The sequence below is a fragment of the Anolis sagrei genome, chromosome 1 (genome assembly GCF_037176765.1).
Source record: "Anolis sagrei isolate rAnoSag1 chromosome 1, rAnoSag1.mat, whole genome shotgun sequence".
NCBI classification, from domain to species: Eukaryota; Metazoa; Chordata; class Lepidosauria; order Squamata; family Dactyloidae; genus Anolis; species Anolis sagrei.
The window spans coordinates 82,330,985-82,348,488 of record NC_090021.1 but is presented as its reverse complement, the minus strand read 5'-3'; the positions used below and the strand labels follow the sequence as shown (position 1 = coordinate 82,348,488).

The window sequence follows — 17,504 nt, the reverse complement described above, 5'->3', positions numbered from 1 at the left end:
GTTTTTCTCTTGTTTTAGTGCCAACAGCTGTCTCTCTATTTTCTTCGATGGTTTTCGTTTTAATTCCATTTCCTTGGCTGCTATTTCTGCTGCCAGTTCAGTTATTCTTTTATTCCTTTCTCTATTCTTCCTTGATCCTTGTTGTATAAAATGTCCTCTCAAAACAGCTTTAAATGCATCCCACACCACTCGTGGCTCCATTTCATCCAATTTGTTTATTTGCAAAAAGTCTTGGATTATTTTATTGTAGTATTCTTTATCTTCTTCTGTTTTTATCAGGTTCTCATTTAGTCTCCATTTTCTGAAACAATTTTTGTGGTTAATAACAATTTCTAGAGGGCAGTGGTCTGACAGATCTCGTGGTAGTATATTGATCTCCTTAACTTTTGCGGAGAGATTCCTAGTTATCCAAGCCATGTCTATCCTCGACCAAGATTGATGTCTATTCGAGAAGAAGGTATAGTCTTTTTTTTCTTTATTTCTGTTTCTCCATATATCTTCTAAATCAAATTCTTTCTGAAGGTCTGTAAATTTTTGTGGAAGTTTGCCTTCCTTAGACTTTCTAGTCTTCAAACTTTTGTCCATTTGGGAATCCATTACCCCATTAAAATCTCCTACCAGAATCAATTCATCAAATTCCACTTCTTTCAATTTAACATTTAAAAATTCAACAAATTTTGTCTTTGGACCGTTAGGCGCGTAGATGTTACAAATCAAAATTTTAGAATCTCCAATTATCATCTTTACTGCAACACATCTTCCTTCTAAATCTCTAAAAGCCAGTTCTGATTCTATTGTTTCCTTTACATATGTAACTACTCCTCTCTTCTTTTTCTTGTATGACGAATGATATTCTTTTCCTAATTTTTTGTTCGGGAGGTGTGCTGTATGTTTATCACAGATGTGTGTCTCCTGGAGGGCTATTACGTCATAACTAGATTTCTTCAAACTATTCCAGACTTTCTTACGTTTTTGGGGGGAGTTCAATCCATTAATATTGTTAGAAAAACATTTTATTTGTCGCTCCATCTTGTTATTCGTTCTGATCTAATCCCAGTCCTATGTCGCCTAAAGCCGTTTCCGCTGTTCCAGTTGTTGGTTGTTCCATACTCTGTCCTTCTTTTCCTTCTTTTTTTGTGGTGTCATTCTCTGTGGTTTTGGATCTTTCGAGAAGTAACTATAATCCTTTGGTGATTTATATCTTGCTTTTTTAGCTTTAATTCCTTTTCTGGGGGTGGATAATCTTCTTTCTTCAGCTCCTTCTGTTTCTTCTTCTTCTTCTTCTTCTTCTTCTTCTTCTTCTTCTTCTTCTTCCCCCCCTTCTCCCATCTCTTCTTCTCCCTCCTTTTGACTCATAAGTTTATCATAAAATACCTTTGCCTTATGTTCAGATGTCAACCAGAGTCTTTCTTCATTGTAAGTCACCATTATTCCTTCTCTTCTTTCCCACCTGAATCTTATCTCCCTCTTTTTCAACTCCTCTGTTAGGAAAAAATATTTTCTTCTTCTTGCTAAAGTAATCTGCGGAAATTCCTTCAAGACCACAACTTTCTTTCCTTTATAAAGGATTGGGTTTCTATTACTATTATACAAAATGTCATCCCGTACCTTCTTTCTTGTAAACTTCACAATCACATCCCTATCCGTCTTATTTCTCCTGGAATAGAATGATGAAATCCTGTAAATTTGATCCACCTCTTGTTCCAATTCATCTACCTCACACTCCAAGCAACTTGCCAGCATTTTAATTACCATTTGTCTTATATCTTCTTTCTCCTCCTCCGCTATATTTCTGAATCTTAATTGGAAGTCCATTTGCATTTGCAGCAGTCTCTCTTGTTCTAGTTCCATTTTCTCTCTTTGTTTATCCAGTCCTTTTATCTTCTGCGCCATTTCTGATTGAGTTCCCTCAATTTTCTCTTTAGAAACTTTTAATTCCTTCACTTCCCCCTGTAATTGTGATATATCTTTTTTGATCTGGCCAAATTCTTCTTTTATTTCGGTTTTCATTGCCTTAAATTCCTCTGTCATCTTTGTAATAATTCCCTCTTGTTTCTTATAGTATTCCTCATGCTTAGTCTTGACCTCCTCCTTCAATTCCACCTTCAATGCATCTTGTTTTTCTGATATCTTTTTTATTTCTTTTAGAAGATAGTCCATTTTTGGGTTTATGTCCAAAGATCCCCTCCGGGACTCTGGTTTTCCTTGAGTTGTCATCTCGGATCCCTTCTCCCTAAAAAAAAGGAGAGAATCTACTTTCTTCTTCTGCTTCTCCCCTCTACTTTATCCTTTGTACTCGTCTACTTCTCGTCCTCGATTAATCAGGATTCGTCTGCTTCTCGTCCTAGTCTTTGATGCCCTTCGCCCTTCGTCTACTTCTCTTCCTCGTCACCGCCGTCGTCGTCTACTTCTCGTCCTCGTTTCGTCTGCTTCTCGTCCTTGTTCTGTCTCCTCCTGTCCTCTACTCCTCTTCTCTTCCAAATTTATCAAAATTTTGTTTCAGAATAAACCTTTTATTACAGATTTATTCTCAATTTTATTTCTGGCCACTCTGTATCGGACTTTCTCTATGGTTTCCAAAATGGCGTCTTCCCTCCTTCCGCCCCGTCACTTGCGTCACTTCCGCCCTTCCTTCCTTTCTTTGTTTCTGTATCGGACTTTCTCTATGGTTTCCAAAATGGCGTCTTCCCTCCTTCCGCCCCGTCACTTCCGTCACTTCCGCCCTTCCTTCCTTTCTTTGTTTCTTCCGGTTTCTCGTTCGTCCCTGCAATCAACTTTCCGGTTCGTCACTTCCTTCTCCTCCACTCAGCCTGCTTGTTTATGAAGAAGGTTGGAGCTAGACACAACAATTATGGCGTCAAGGTCGGGCACACTATCGCTTTTTCCCTTTTCTTCCCCGGGGGGGGGGGGGTGGTGGTGGGGGGAAATATCCCATCTTCTTATACTTTAAATTTAATTTAGATTTAATTTGGGTTAAATAGAGCGGCCACGTTCACTATTTGCTAATTTAGAAAATCATTCAAATTGTCCCAATTGCCAAAATATCGTATTTAATCTTAAATAGATCTTAATTCAGTCACTCTACTCCTTTAATTCCTTAATTTATCTATCGGAAAGCCAATTAATGCAATCGCTTCTTTGTTAATTTGTTAATTTCTACGACTTCTTCTTTGATTCTTTATCTTTCCATATTCTCCCCAGCTATTTCTAGCTTGGCTTTTTCTTCTTTAAAATTTGGGAACAAGTTCCCGTTACCTGAAGATGGGGTCTTTCTTGTGTCTCTCCCCAGACTGGGGCTTCTTAATTCTTCTTTCTTCTTCAATTTGTGAATGGATTGGCGGCGGTTAAACAAGCCTTGCGGCTCGATCCTTGTGGGGTGGCTCGCTTTCCCCTGTGCTGCTCGAACCCTCTCGACCTCACCTCCTTGAGGGGGGAGAGATCTCTGGGGTCTCAAGCCCACTCTGGGATTCGCGACACCTTTGCAAACTCAATCCGGCAAAGGGGGGAGCATTCAGCTCAACCCAGCCACCACAACACAGGTCCTCGTCGGGAGCTCCCTCTCGACGAGGCTATCCCGTCGCCATGTCCACCGGAATGAATGTTATCCTTGAAGTGACTGACTTGACTTTGAAGGAGCTGGGGGTGGTGACGGCCAACAGGGAGCTCTGGTTTGGGCTGGTCCATGAGGTCACAAAAAGTCGGAAGTGCCCAAACGAATAAACAACAACAACAATGGGAGCTGGACTTTGATGGCGAGGCACCCCCACTCTTTGGCAGGGGAGTCTCAATAGAAGTCAAACTCTCGGGATGCTATTACATTGAGCCATGGCTGCTCAAGTGATATTGAACTGCATTAATTCCACAGTGTAGTACAGGCCTGGGCAAACTTGGGCCCTCCAGGTGTTTTGGACTTCAACTCCCACAATTCCTAACAGCCTCAGGCTCCTTCCTTTTTAGAGTTGAATGGAGACCAATGGTCAAGCCAGGCGCTCTGTCCAGCCATTTTTCATAACATCAACAAATATGCCCAGGAGTTATAACAGGCATGGTCAAATTTCAGTCCTCCAGGTGTTTTGGCCTTCAACTCCAATAATTCCTAACAGTCTTAGGTCCCTCCCTTTACCCCCTCAGGGGAAAAGGAAAGAGCCTGATGCTGTTAGGAATTATGGGAGTTGAAGTCCAAAACATCTGGAGGGACAAAGTTTTCCCATGCCTGAGTTATGGCAATTCACCTTTTCAATAGGTCAGAGGGTCTCTGAATGTATCCAGGCAGGCTTTAAGAATTTGACAAAGGAAATGGCTTATATTTTAAATTGCACAGCTTAATTTTTTAAAAATAATTGAGATGTGTAGGCTTTAATATGATTAATAGCTTGGTTCTCTTTTAGTGTTGACTTTTTAAATTGGTGTCTTTTAAATATGTTAATGGCTTTGAATCTCAGGTGGGATATAAATAAAGATCATGATGATACTGTCACTTTTTCCTGGAGGATTTTAAGAGTCCACATGGCCTCTTGAGTGTCCCAAGGCAGAACTTTGCCTTGAAACAATTATCCAACCTTGATTTAGTACTACAGTCTGCACAACAAATGTGATGCATCAATTTGGCCATAGCTTATTATGACTTCTGGGCTACTATACATTTGACAGTTCTCCTGTTTTGATAATCCTGGGCCAAAATACGCCAAATGCACCAGATTCCATCATATCAGGGAAGCGAAGCAGGTTTACTTATTTATGATTTTATTTTCTGCATTTATATACTGCTTTTCCTCACCACTGTGGGACCCAAAGTAATGGCAAGATTCTATGTCAATCTATATACAAAATCAGATCATAATAACTAGAATGATAACATAACTATAAATTGAACTATTAAAATCATATTAAACATAGAACATAAACAGATATTTAAAACAATTAAAACATAGAATTAAAAACATCTTAATAAAACATTAAAATCACATAATACAGAATTGTAATCCAAAGCCATTCCTATTGTCAACTGCACTTACTCCTATTCATTCTTGCACTGCTGAACTTTTCTGTCTGAAGGCTTGGCCCTGTTTTTACGTTTTTTTCACTAGGGAGGGACTTCCAGAGCCATGAGGCCCCCACTGAGAAGGCCCTATCTCTTGTTCCCATCAAGCATGCCTATGAAGGAGGCGGGACTGAGAGAAGGGCTTCCCCAGAAGATCTTAATTTCTGAGATGGTTCATGGAGATATGTTCGACAGGTAAGCTGGGCCAGAACCATCTAGGGCTTTATAGGCCAAAGAAAGCACTTTGAATTGTGCTTAGTAGCAGACTGGCAGCCAGTGGAGCTGATGCAACAAGAGAGGTATCCTATCTCTCTATGCTGCTCCAGTGAGGAATCTGGCTGCCACCGACTGGACCACTTGGAGCTTCCGATCCGAAAAGTCATAGAATCATAGAATCAGAGTTGGAAGAGACCTCATGAGCCATCCAGTGCAACCCCCTGCCAAGAAGCAGGAAAATCGCATTCAAAGCACCCCTGACAGATGGCCATCCAGCCTCTGTTTAAAAGCCTCCAAAGAAGAGCCTCCATCACACTATTCCAGGACAGAGTTCCACTGCTGAATGGCTCTCACAATCAGGAAGTTCTTTCTAACATTCAGGTGGAATTTTCCTGTAGTTTGAAGCCAATGTTCTCTGTCCTAGTGTCCCGTGCATCAGAAAACAAGCCTGCTCCCTCCTCCCTATAGCTTTCTCTCACATATTTATACATGGCAATCATATCTCTTCTCAGCCTTCTCTTCTGCAGGCTAAACATGCCCAGCTCTTTAAGCTTGTTCTCCAGACCTTTGATCATTTTAGTTGTCCTCCTCTGGACACATTCCAGCTTGTCAGCATCTCCTTCAATTGTGGTGCCCAGATGTAGACACAATGTGATTCCAGATGTGGTCTGACCAAGGCAGAATAGAGGGGTAGCATGACTTCCCTGGAGCTAGACACTAGACTCCTATTGATGCAGGCCAAAATCCCATTGGCTTTTTTAGCTGCCGCATGACATTGTTGGCACAACACGTACGACTGAACCACCTCTGAACACTCCTTGCCTGACTGAACTCTATGAAATTAATGGGGTCAACAAGAGGTTGACGTGCAACTTGTAGGCACACTTACACATGCACACAGTATACATGTATACGTATGTATATTCTCAAGCCCTTGGTGGCTGCAGTATATGGCAGGCTGCAGATAGTTCTGTGACGCACAAGCATTCAATTACATACATTATCAGATATGTTGTCTGTTGTCCAGTTATTTTTATGACTTAGTCCTTACTTGATAGAAATCAGTAACCTACAAATTACTACAAAGAAAGACTTTGGATTGTAACCTTGGATAAGTCACAGCAGCAGCTCTTGTGAAATGAAGTAAAACTCAGTGGAAGCCAGTGTTAATACACATTTCTCTATTGTTAACGCTACTCAGATGAACAAGCTGCTCAGGTGAGCAGTGAAACTATCTATCCATGGACACATTACTCCTCCTCCTCCTCCTCCTCCTCCTCCTCCTCCTCCTCCTCCTCCTCACTATATTTATACCCTGCCCTTCTCACCCCGAAGGGGACTCAAAGCAGCATCGCATTAGCAATGTTAAGTGAGAAACTGTTGAGACAAATGAAAAGGTACGTATCAATCATTCAGTAATGTAAAAAGTGGCTTTGCATCACTGGTTTTACCACTGATACAGGATAGTATATTGGCCCCCAGTGGCGCAGTGGGTTAAACCGCTGAGCTGCTAAACTTGTTGACCAAAGGTTGCAGGTTCGAATCCGGGGAGTGGGGTGAGCTCCTGCTGTCAGCCCCACTTCTGCCAATCTAGCAGTCTGAAAACATGAAAATGTGAGTAGATCAATAGGTATCGCTCTGGCGGGAAGGTAACGGCGCTCCATGCAGTCATGCTGCCCACATGATCTTGGAGGTGTTTACAGACAACGCTGGCTCTTTGGCTTCGAAATGGAGATGAGCACCAACCCCAGAGTTGGACACGACTGGACATTATCAGGGGAAAACCTTTACCTTTACCTTACAGGATAGTACACAGCAGAATTCAGCAAAAGATTATTCAAAAGTAAAATTCTGCATGGTTAATTGAAGCCTACCAGTAATCACACTGCTCTTTGCATCATTCTTCTAATTAGGCCACTGCAATCTATAGTGGGGTCTTGGTATCTGCTGGGATTGGATTCCAGTACCCTTGTGTACATCAAAATCCATGGATGCTCACGTCCCCTTGTATACAAGGGCACGGTAAAATGGTGCTATGAAATGGAAGGAGGGTAAAGCAGAGTATGCCTACATATCAGTATAGGACTTGGTGTGTGGCAAAATCAAGGTTTAGCTTCTGGATTTTTTTTGGATATTATGATGTGGGTTTCACAGTTATGGGGGTATTACATTTACAGAGAGAGGGCTTTCTGGGTGGTGGCTCCCAAACACACTCATCCTCTTATAAGAAACTGCCATCTTCCAGTTTGCTCCTCCAATTTCTTTAAGTCAAATTAATTTCTGTTCTGTTTCCTATGTTGATTCTGTTATTAATAGGTTATGTTGTTCTTTTACATTAAAGCGGTTTTACATGTATTGTCGAAGGCTTTCACAGCCGGAATCACTGTGGTGTTGTGTGGATTCTGGGCTGTATGGCTGTGTTCTAGCAGCATTTTCTCCTAACATTTTGCCTGCATCTGTGGCTGGCATCTTCAGAGGATATGATGCTGGTAAAGGAAGTGGAGTATATACCTGTGGAATGTCAAGAGTGGAAGAAAGAACCAATGTCTATTAACTAAGTGTGAAGGGTGCACCTAGCAAGCTTGATTTGCAAGTGTTTGGGTGGAATCCATCCATAAGCATGTGAGTAACTAAGAAGATTGCATAGTCAGTAATGAGGGCATCTGCCTGGAAGCAGCCAGTCCTTTGTTCCCTTTGAAGTGTTTATTTTCTAGAGGCCTCCAGGCAGCAAGCAATCAATGGCTAGTGAATACCACCCAGACAAAGGACAAAACCCCAGAGTTTTACATGCTTTGGATGGTTTTCAGATAGACTTCATGTTGCCTCTAGTAAAATATGCTCACCTCTCTTGTATTGGAAGAATTATATTAAACATAATTTAACATTTATACAGAAAGGGAAATGGGAGATGTTTGTTTTAAAATATAATCCTGAACATATAACTCATTTCTAGTTGCGCTTACTTGAATTGCACAACATACTTTTAGCATTATTCACAAGTGGTGTATGTTTTGCCACCAAAGAACATTCCAATTTTCTGATTTTTCCCCCCTTGAATTTCCCTTGAAAAAAACTTTCACAGAATGGTTTTAGAAAGCATGCTCAAAAAGGCTTCCCACCCTTTGAACTTGTTGACTGAAATGTTTTATCATTTCCTCATGTGCAGTCATCAAGGACTATGCTCTCCTATATAAACGAGGATTAAGAATGATAGTCACTCAGTTTGTGCTGTGCTAAAAAGTAGTCGAAAGGGCAAAAACCAAGAAGAATGAGAAAGTAAAGGGTAGCCAGATAAACTGGATTGTTTTCTATTCGTGAGACAAGCGTGAGGGGAAACAGCCAGATGGAGCATATGAGCTTGCAAGCAGAAGAGGGGGTTAAGAGGAATGCCCTTAAGAAATATAAGATACTTTGTGCTGTAAGTATTGTTCTTTGTTTCTGTTTAACTTCGAATGCTAACGTTTCATTTATCTGCTCCAGCCTTGTTTATGTTCCATTTGACATTTGATCATCTGGAAATTTCCTGGCAGGTTTTGAAGGTAGGAGAGCATGCAAAAGCAGCAGCTTTCACTGTGCAACGGCTATTGTTAATGTTCTCAGTTTACAGTCTGCTGAATAACGGATACTGGAACTTTCAAAGCTGAAGAAAGCTGCAGATCCCTTGTTTTTCAGTGTAGGCAGTTCCGCATGTATTCGTTTTTGGCTATTCGAAGCATATGCCTGCTATGGTTGTTTTTAATGAAATGCATATTCTATGTTTCGGCTAAAAGCAGTACTCAAGGCTGTAATTTAATTCATTCAGATCCTGCTGTGTTCTGATAATGGATAACAATCTTCGAAATGCTTGCAGACTGACAGGAACAGCATGTAGGAATCAACAGCTAAAGCAGTGATTCCCAAATCCCCCCCCCCCCCCAGATGTTTTGGACTTCAGATATCAGAGTTCCAGACTACTGGCTGAGCTGACTGGGGCTGCTGGGAACTGAAATTCAAAGCACCTGGAGGACCAGGTTTGGGAACTGCTGGATATAGGTTGGTATGTTTTCCCTTGACATTAAGTCTAGTTGAGTCCAACTCTGAGGGGTGGTGCTCATCTCCATTTTTAAGCCAAAGAGCCAGCGTTGTCCGTAGACATCTCCTAGGTCATATGGCCAGCATGACTGCATGGAGCGCCATTGCCTTTCCACTGAAACAGTACCTATTGAGGGGTCCATAGTGGCGCAGCGGGTTAAACCACTAACCCGCAGATCTTGTTGACCATAAGGTTTGCGATTCAAATTGCAGGAGGGGGTGAGCTCCCATTGTTAGCTCCAGCTTCTGCCAACCTAGCAGTTCAAAAACACATAAATGTGAGTATTACTGGAGTAGAGAATTTTAAAAAGTGCCATATCAATGTAATATTGCAAATATTAATTGTTTGATTTCCTTCCCCATGCTATGTTATGTTATTTCCTACACAGCAAACCATAGTTTATTAAATCCTAAATGGCAACCAAGAGTTTACATTTGCCCCCACCCCCGCCCATCCACATTTGCAAACCATTTTTATGCCTATTTGCTATCTTAATCAAGAAGACAGGTGCAAATCATGCTAGTCCAGACTGGATTTTTTTTAAAAAAATGAAACAGAACATATGAGGATAAAAGGGAGCACGTATGTTTCATGTAATGCCAAAGCATTATTGGTATGTCCTGACCCACAGTCAATTGCACTGTTTATTGTTAAAAATTGTATGAATAGGGAAAAAGGATCTTCCCTGAAAACATCCTTCGGCTGTCAGTAGTGAGGAGGGAAGGTGATGACAATAAGCTTTGGGAAGGAGCACACAATTCACAACAATGTTCAGAAATTGAAAGGATATATATTAAAGACAAAAAGACATAATCAAGTAGACACAGCCCTAGGATTAGGCCCTAAAAAGCAGCTGGTTCAAATGAGAGATGGAATTACACTCAGACACTGGTGGACAGAACTGTATGCACTGTATGGCACATGGCTTCGGTTTAATGGCAGATTTTGACAATTCAGTCCCCTCTCATGACCCTTCCAATAGTACCACAATTTGTTTAGAACTGTCCTAAAACACACACATCTATGATGATTTTTTAAATAAAAGTAATACATTTCTAGCAGTTTTTTTTTAATTTCTGTCAGGAGGAAGTGTATTGTGAAGCCCATGAGTCTTGCCTGCTCACAATCAAGACACACTGAAATACTTTGGGTTACAACAAAGACAGATCATCACTAAAATATTGTTGGGAATATCCATTTGCTCTTCAGCTCATGTGGGAATTACAGTTAAACTCTTAGGGTACAGGAGACTCTAAAAACAGTGATAGCTGATATTATAAATTCTGTTAGTCAAAAAGCTGAGAGGCTTTGATCATGTGAATCCTGATTCCACTTCAGCACCTTCTACACTGCCAAATAATTCAGATTATCAAAGCCGATAATTTACATTATCGGAGTCTACACTGTCATATATTCCAGTTTTTTTGTTAAAAATGTAATACAAATGTCTGGTTGCTGATGACACGATAAATAAATAAATCCAGTTCAAAGCAGATAATCTGGATTTTATATGGCAGCGTGTTGTTGTTGTTTATTCATTCAGTTGCTTCCGAATATTTGTGACCTCATGGACCAGCCCACGCCAGAGTTCCCTGTCAGCCGTGGCCATCCCCAGTTCCTTCAAAATCAAGCCAGTCACTTTAAGGATACCATTCATCCGTCTTGCCTTTGGTCAATCCCTCTTCCTTTTTCCTTCCATTTTCCCCAGCACCATTGTCTTCTCCAAGTTTTCTATATCACTATCTGCACAACTGCCTCTATATTCCATAAGCAAGCCTGAAGCAAATGGTTTTTAACTGCTAATCTACTCAGCTTCTATAAATGTACAATTGAGAGATAGTCTAAAGCGATAGATTGTAAGAGTGATCCTGAAAGTTACTTTATAACTCATTAAAAGTGCCGATTAGACAAGGCTTCTAACAAATAATATCTGATCTAAAGTGTACATTTGAACAGATGTTTCTATCCTAAAATAGCATTCCAGGGTATTTTCTCTCAGGGACCTTCCACACAGCCATGTATAACCCAGAAGATCAAGGGAGAAAATTCCACACTATTTGCTTTTAACTGGGGGCCCTTCTACACAGCTAAAGAAAAGTCCACATTTTCTTCTTTGAACTGGAATATAAGGCAGTGTGAATCCGAATAACCCAGTTAAAGCAGATATTGTGGGATTTTCTGCCTTGATATTCTGGGTACTATGGCTGTGTGGAAGGGCCCTGGGTTATCTGAGTCCACACTGCCATATATTTCAGTTCTAAGAAGAAAATGTGGGATTTTATTTAGCTGTGTGGAAGGGCATGGTTAGTTTTGACAACGTGGATTACTCATTTAAAGGAAGAAGGCAGGAAGAGAATCAGTATGACACTAACTGATAATATTAGCCAATCGCTTGAAAATTTGCCCTTGGCATAAAAGAAGTAAAATTGTGCTGAATTGGATCACTGGACCCACTGTAGCTTACCATTATTAGCATTTAATGATTAAATTAACTTTTAAATATATTTAAAATGTTAGTGGAATTTAGGTAACTGAATCTTTAATGAATTGTTTTAAAGCTCTGATCCAGTTTTAAATATCGCCCCTCTTTGCTTTCTAGAATAGGTATGTTTTAAAGTTCTGCGCTTGAAAATGAACCTTCTAACCAAATCCTGTTGTTCAAGTTCATTATAGATAAAAAAGTAGTTTATTGCACTACACCCTATTTATCTGAGTTATGTGAAGAAACACATGTACGCTCTTCCAAGAGTTTTCTATTCTCACCAATAGTTTGAAAAAATTGTGTGTTGGGAAGATGCCCAATTAAAGCCCATGTTAGGTGTAGTTATTTCCAAACTTCTTGCGGCTATTACAGATGAGGGATGATGTGAGCCCAAGGCCCAATCTTGCCCATTCAAAGAGTGCAGGGTGGCAAAACTTGCAGCAGTTCACAAGGCAGGTTGAAACAAGGTGCACAGGAGCATGCACCTGGTTTTTCATCTCAAATCATATTCCAAGAAGCATCACTGAGTTTCAGGATAATTAATATGTGTCCTCCCCAAATGGCTTGTTTTGATTTCCTTGATATGTGTATTTGAACCAAGCCTGTTCAAGTGTTTACATTGGCACACCAAAACGAATACAGAAATTATACCTAATTTACGGAAAGTAGATTTTACTTCACGGAATCCTCCCTTCTAGCACAAAAGTAAACTCGATACGTAGAATACAAATATTTATTTAGTCCATTTTGTTAGAACAGCCGGACCTGCATTTGACCTATAAAGGAAGAGATGATAATCCTCATATGTAGTCATGCTCTAATTGTGTTCAATCTACATGAAAAAAGAGAGGGCACTGCCTTGCCAACTTCTTTGTGGATGTTTTCCACCCAATGCCACCTCTCTGGTAAAAAAAAAATAGGGTCCCCAAATATTCATATATACAGGAAGCTCTCTGATTCAGACTTTTAATTTGTTGAAATAATGGCAGAAGGGAGAACAAAAATCTTGATAAAATACAAACTACACTACAATTTTATCTCATTTTAATTAAGCCCAACCACCATCATAGTCTTCTAAAAACAGTAGTGGCCTAACACAAAATATGAAGGAGCTGATTGTCTTTGGCTTTCTTATCATTCAGCTATAACTGATTTATGCAAATGTTCAAGGTCATAATAAAACTTGGTGCTTACCTGATTTGAGTCCAACTGATTAAGTAGAAATTTTAGTATCTACTTATTACATCCCAATGGATTTCTAGCCTGCTTTTCTTCTCTTATACAACCCTATTCATGTGTTCCAGACCCCCATTGATTTAGTGCCATCCAGAGGAAAGCAATAATAATAATAATAATAATAATAATAATAATAATAATAATAGTAGTAGTAGTAGTAGTAATCTGGCACAAGTCAGTAACGGTGGTCCCAGTAGTGACTACCACACTGGGTATAGTGCTTAAAGACCTTGACCTGCACTTGAAAACAATTGATGCTGAAAAATTTTTCATCTGTCAGCTGCAAAAGGCCACCCTACTCGGATCTGCATGCATTATTTGCTGATACATTACACAGTTCTAGACACTTGGGAAGTGTCTGACATGTGATCCAAAACAAAAGCCAGCATAGTGACCTTGTTTGCTGTGTACTAATCTTGCTGTGTATCAAACAACAACAACAACTTTATTTCTTACCAACCTCTCCTCACAGCTTGAGGCGAGTTGCTGCTCCCTCCTCTATTGCCCCTGGATGCATCTCCGTCAATGAGAGGAATGCCCAATGGGCTTGTGTGTGTGTGTGTGTTAGTAATGCTGCCCCAAGTATCTGCCACATGAGGCAATTGCCTCTGTCTGGCCTTGCACTGAATAGATTAGTTTGCCTGCTCAGGAAAGGTAATTTCTATTCTCCCTCATGCAATTCTGAATTCTTAAATGTACGTAATGCCTGAGCAAAGTCTTTCTCTTCTTTCTTTCCTTCTTTCTTTCTTTCTTTCAGTTTTGAAATCTTATTTTATGTGATCACATACTGTTGCAATCAACATAAGCTGCCTTGATTTAGAAGAGAAGTTCTTAGCAGGTTCTGCAGTAGTTAGGTAGATAGGTAGAATAATCTGCAACAAAGTTCTCCTAATATTATTAAAATGTTGTTCAGTAGATATACATGATTGAGAATTTGCCTTTTAAAGAATCAATCTGTAGGCACGAGTGTAATGAAGAAGACATATTAATAGTGTGGTTCTGAAGACATTATCCTTAAAAACAGATTTTATACAAGGTTGTCTGTTTTATTATTTTATTTTGTATATTCTTAGTACTATACAGATTAGTATAATGAAGAAGACAAATTTATAGTGTGGTTCTGAAGACATTATCTTTAAAAATAGATTGTATACAAGGTTGTTTGTTTTATTATTTTATATATTCTTAGTACTATACAGAATAGTCATAATTATTTAGGAGCCAGCACAGGGTATTTTTTTTCTGTGTGAGGGTGACTAGAGAAACTGCAAGCCACTTCTGGTGTGAGACAATTGGCCGTCTCCAAAGATGTTGCCCAGGGGATGCCTAATGCTTTATCATCCTTGTGGGAGGTTTCTCTCATGTCCTCACATGGAGAGCTGGAGCTGACAGAGGGAGCTCATCCATGCTCTCCCCGGATTTGAACCTCCGACTTGTCGGTCTTCAGTCCTGCTGGCACAAGGGTTTAACCCATTGCACCACTGAGGGCTCCTTTTAGAGTATTGGTTTGAATAGGACTTTAGGAAATTGAGATTTGAATCCCCATTCAGCCATAGAAAGCCACTCTCTCAGAGGAAGGAAATGTAAACTCCCTCCGAACAAGACCTGCCAAGAAAATTCTGTGATAGTTTTTCCATATGGTTGCCATAAATCATAAATCATAAATACGAAAAATGATTTTATTTGCACCCCGCCTCCATCTCCCCGAGGGAACTCAGGGCGATTAACATGGGGCCAAGCCCAAACAATTACAATAAAACAAAATAAAATACATACAAGACACACAACAACATCAAGTAAAAATGCTTATACAATAACAGTAAAACAGTAAGATAGTAACAATAACATAATAAACAGAGTATTAAAAAACAATATAAGAATTTAGACGAAGGCGAGCTAAAACAAGTGCAAGGAGTATTTTTTTTTAAAACCCATGGGTGAGGTAGATAAATAAAATACTGTATTTAGAGAGACACTCGGGTGGGATAAACAATGAGGTTATTCTCAAGTATTTATTTATTTATCGTGTCAGTATCAACCATTCTCAACTGAGGGATGGGATAAAGTGCATCAGAAAACCAATTGACACTGAGACAGGACCTGACATGGGAATTAAATGACTTGAAGGCACAATAATGACAACAATATCTATAAAAGTAAGCTTTTTGTGTTCAGTTGTGCATTCCTGAGGGAGGAGTTGGATCCATGTCCAAATCACCTCTACTCCTACTCCCAGTACTAGTTGCATTGATATCTTGGGAGAGGAAAGATATCCCTGGTGCCCTCTTTCCACACGTCCCCAGAAAGGAAAGGAAAAAACCCCAAGGCAGGTGCCTGGGGAAAATGCATCAGGTAAGGCTGGATTGTTAGAACAGATAATGGTAAACACAGAGATGGACCCCATTATTAGCAAAAAAACAAAACAACCCCCCCCCCCACAAAAGAACCAAAAAAACAACCCACAATAATAGGAAACTTGCAAAACAAGTGTTTTAGAAATTATATAAATCTGTAGGGACCACAATACTCCTTATTTGTCTTTTGCTTATGTTCTCCAGCAGTAGAGAAATCTATGAAATATATGTCCTTTGTGATTCTTAAGATTTATGATAAGGCTTATGTAGTATTGTTGGGCTTGCCACATTGCAGACCCCACAAAACCTAGCAGCCTAATTGGAGTGTTATGCAAATTACATATATTCAACATTAATCTGGGGAATATTTTCTACCATTTTATCTCTGTTTATTCTTGGCAGGCACTACAAAATATCCAGAGAAGGATTTTTTGCTTACAGATTTTACTCTGTCATTTATTTCAAGCCAAGTTAGGAGGATCTTTCTCATAGTTGATGATGGTGTCATGTATACTGCTTTGTAGGTTATATTTAGCCCCTATGTTTATAGCCTCTGTGTTTATAGTTTCTGCTGGCATGTTATCGGATTGCACAAACCTATTAACAGAGGATAACATCTCATATCACTGAATGCATTAACTTCAGTCCACAAAAGCACATTCTGATGGTCTTTATGAAGCCACAAGATTTTAATCTGAAACAGACTTAAATAGGATCCCCTGGAAGTGGTATCCAAATACGTGGCACTATGTCCTATCTACTTTTGTTTCTTCTGAAACTGATTGCTTTGTGAAGGCTATTGAGGAGAAGTGTGGGATACACTGTCCTTGTTTCTGGCACTCCAGAAATATGCTTTACAACAGCAATTTGCTTGAAAGACGTTAAGGGCATAAGATTCTCCTTGGGCTCTTCCAGATTGGTGTAATGGAAAGTACATTCTAGTGAGAGAGTTTTATGGATTTTGCTGGGGGTTTTTTTTGTCATATTTTGTTTCCACGCATACACACACACACAAACTCATAAAGTACAGCAACAAACTCATAAAGTACACAAACTCATAAAATACAGCAACAAATTTCGCAACCTCTCAACACTTTTGTCTTGTCTGGGGGATTCCCTTGTCTATTTGCCCCAACAAAAGGCAAAATGGTTGACAGGGCACATCTAGACGGCAATTTACTGCGGGCAAAAATAGGTTAAAGTAGTCCATTTTTGCCTGCATTGCTGTCCCCATGGGTGCCCAAAAGAAGTGGACACCCGGCACTAGAAAATTATGCACCAGGAAATCTTCCCCCACCACCACCTCCTGACACTCCATTTTCTCATGCCAGGTAGATTGTAGGGAGAGGTCTCCGCTGCTAGCAGGCATCTCCAGTAAGTTTAGGAACCCAGGTGGGAGGCTGGAGGGGAAGAGATGGGCACCAGCCCACTCCTTGGGGCTCTTCAAAGCCCAAAGAAGCAGATGGATGTGGAACCTCAGAGTGGGTTTCTGTGACTGAGTGGGAATCAAACCCCAATTTCCTAAAGTCCTGTTCAAACCAATACCACACAGGCCCAGCACCTCATTAGACTTGGATCTTTCATAAAGATTCAGATCTAATGAGGTGTTTAATTAATGCGGAGTAAACCAGGGAAAGCCCGGATGTGCCCTCACGCATTTAACAGGCCTGTTTTTTTACACCTCTGGTGAAATAATGTCTTATTCTTATTCTGAAGAAAAATCCCAGAGCTAGACATCTGTTATTCCTTTTTTGCCATTATACTGCTTCCTAATGTAATATTCTTAGAATTACAGCTTTAAAATGCAGCTTGTTACTCAACTCACTGAACCAATTCATGATAAAGTGCATGCAGTACTGAACGGTTTTGCTTTTCTGGAAAAAAATGAGTGTAGTCCAATAAGCAAATAAAAGAAGCAGCTTTCTTCCAACTTGCAAGGAAAGAGTGTCTGCAGGTTCCTTTCTGCAACTTTTGTACTTTACATTAGCAAACCACCTGCTATACACTCCCATTTCCCCCCTTCAGACCAAACTGCCAACTATTAATCTTTTTATCTTCTTCCTTTTTATCTCTCCCTCACACACCTGCAGAGCTCCTAGGCCT

General features: G+C 40.0%; 1 protein-coding gene across 1 annotated transcript in view; it reads left to right on the top strand.

Moving 5' to 3' along the window:
• The first annotated feature begins 8,374 nt into the window (after positions 1 to 8,374).
• ENPP3 (ectonucleotide pyrophosphatase/phosphodiesterase 3) overlaps positions 8,375 to 17,504 on the top strand; it is a 66,599-nt gene continuing 57,469 nt past the window's right edge. The window contains exon 1 of the mRNA XM_060753377.2: positions 8,375 to 8,675. Coding sequence (XP_060609360.2) covers positions 8,601 to 8,675 — 75 coding nt within the window. The 5' untranslated portion in view covers positions 8,375 to 8,600. The remainder of the gene's footprint in view (positions 8,676 to 17,504) is intronic.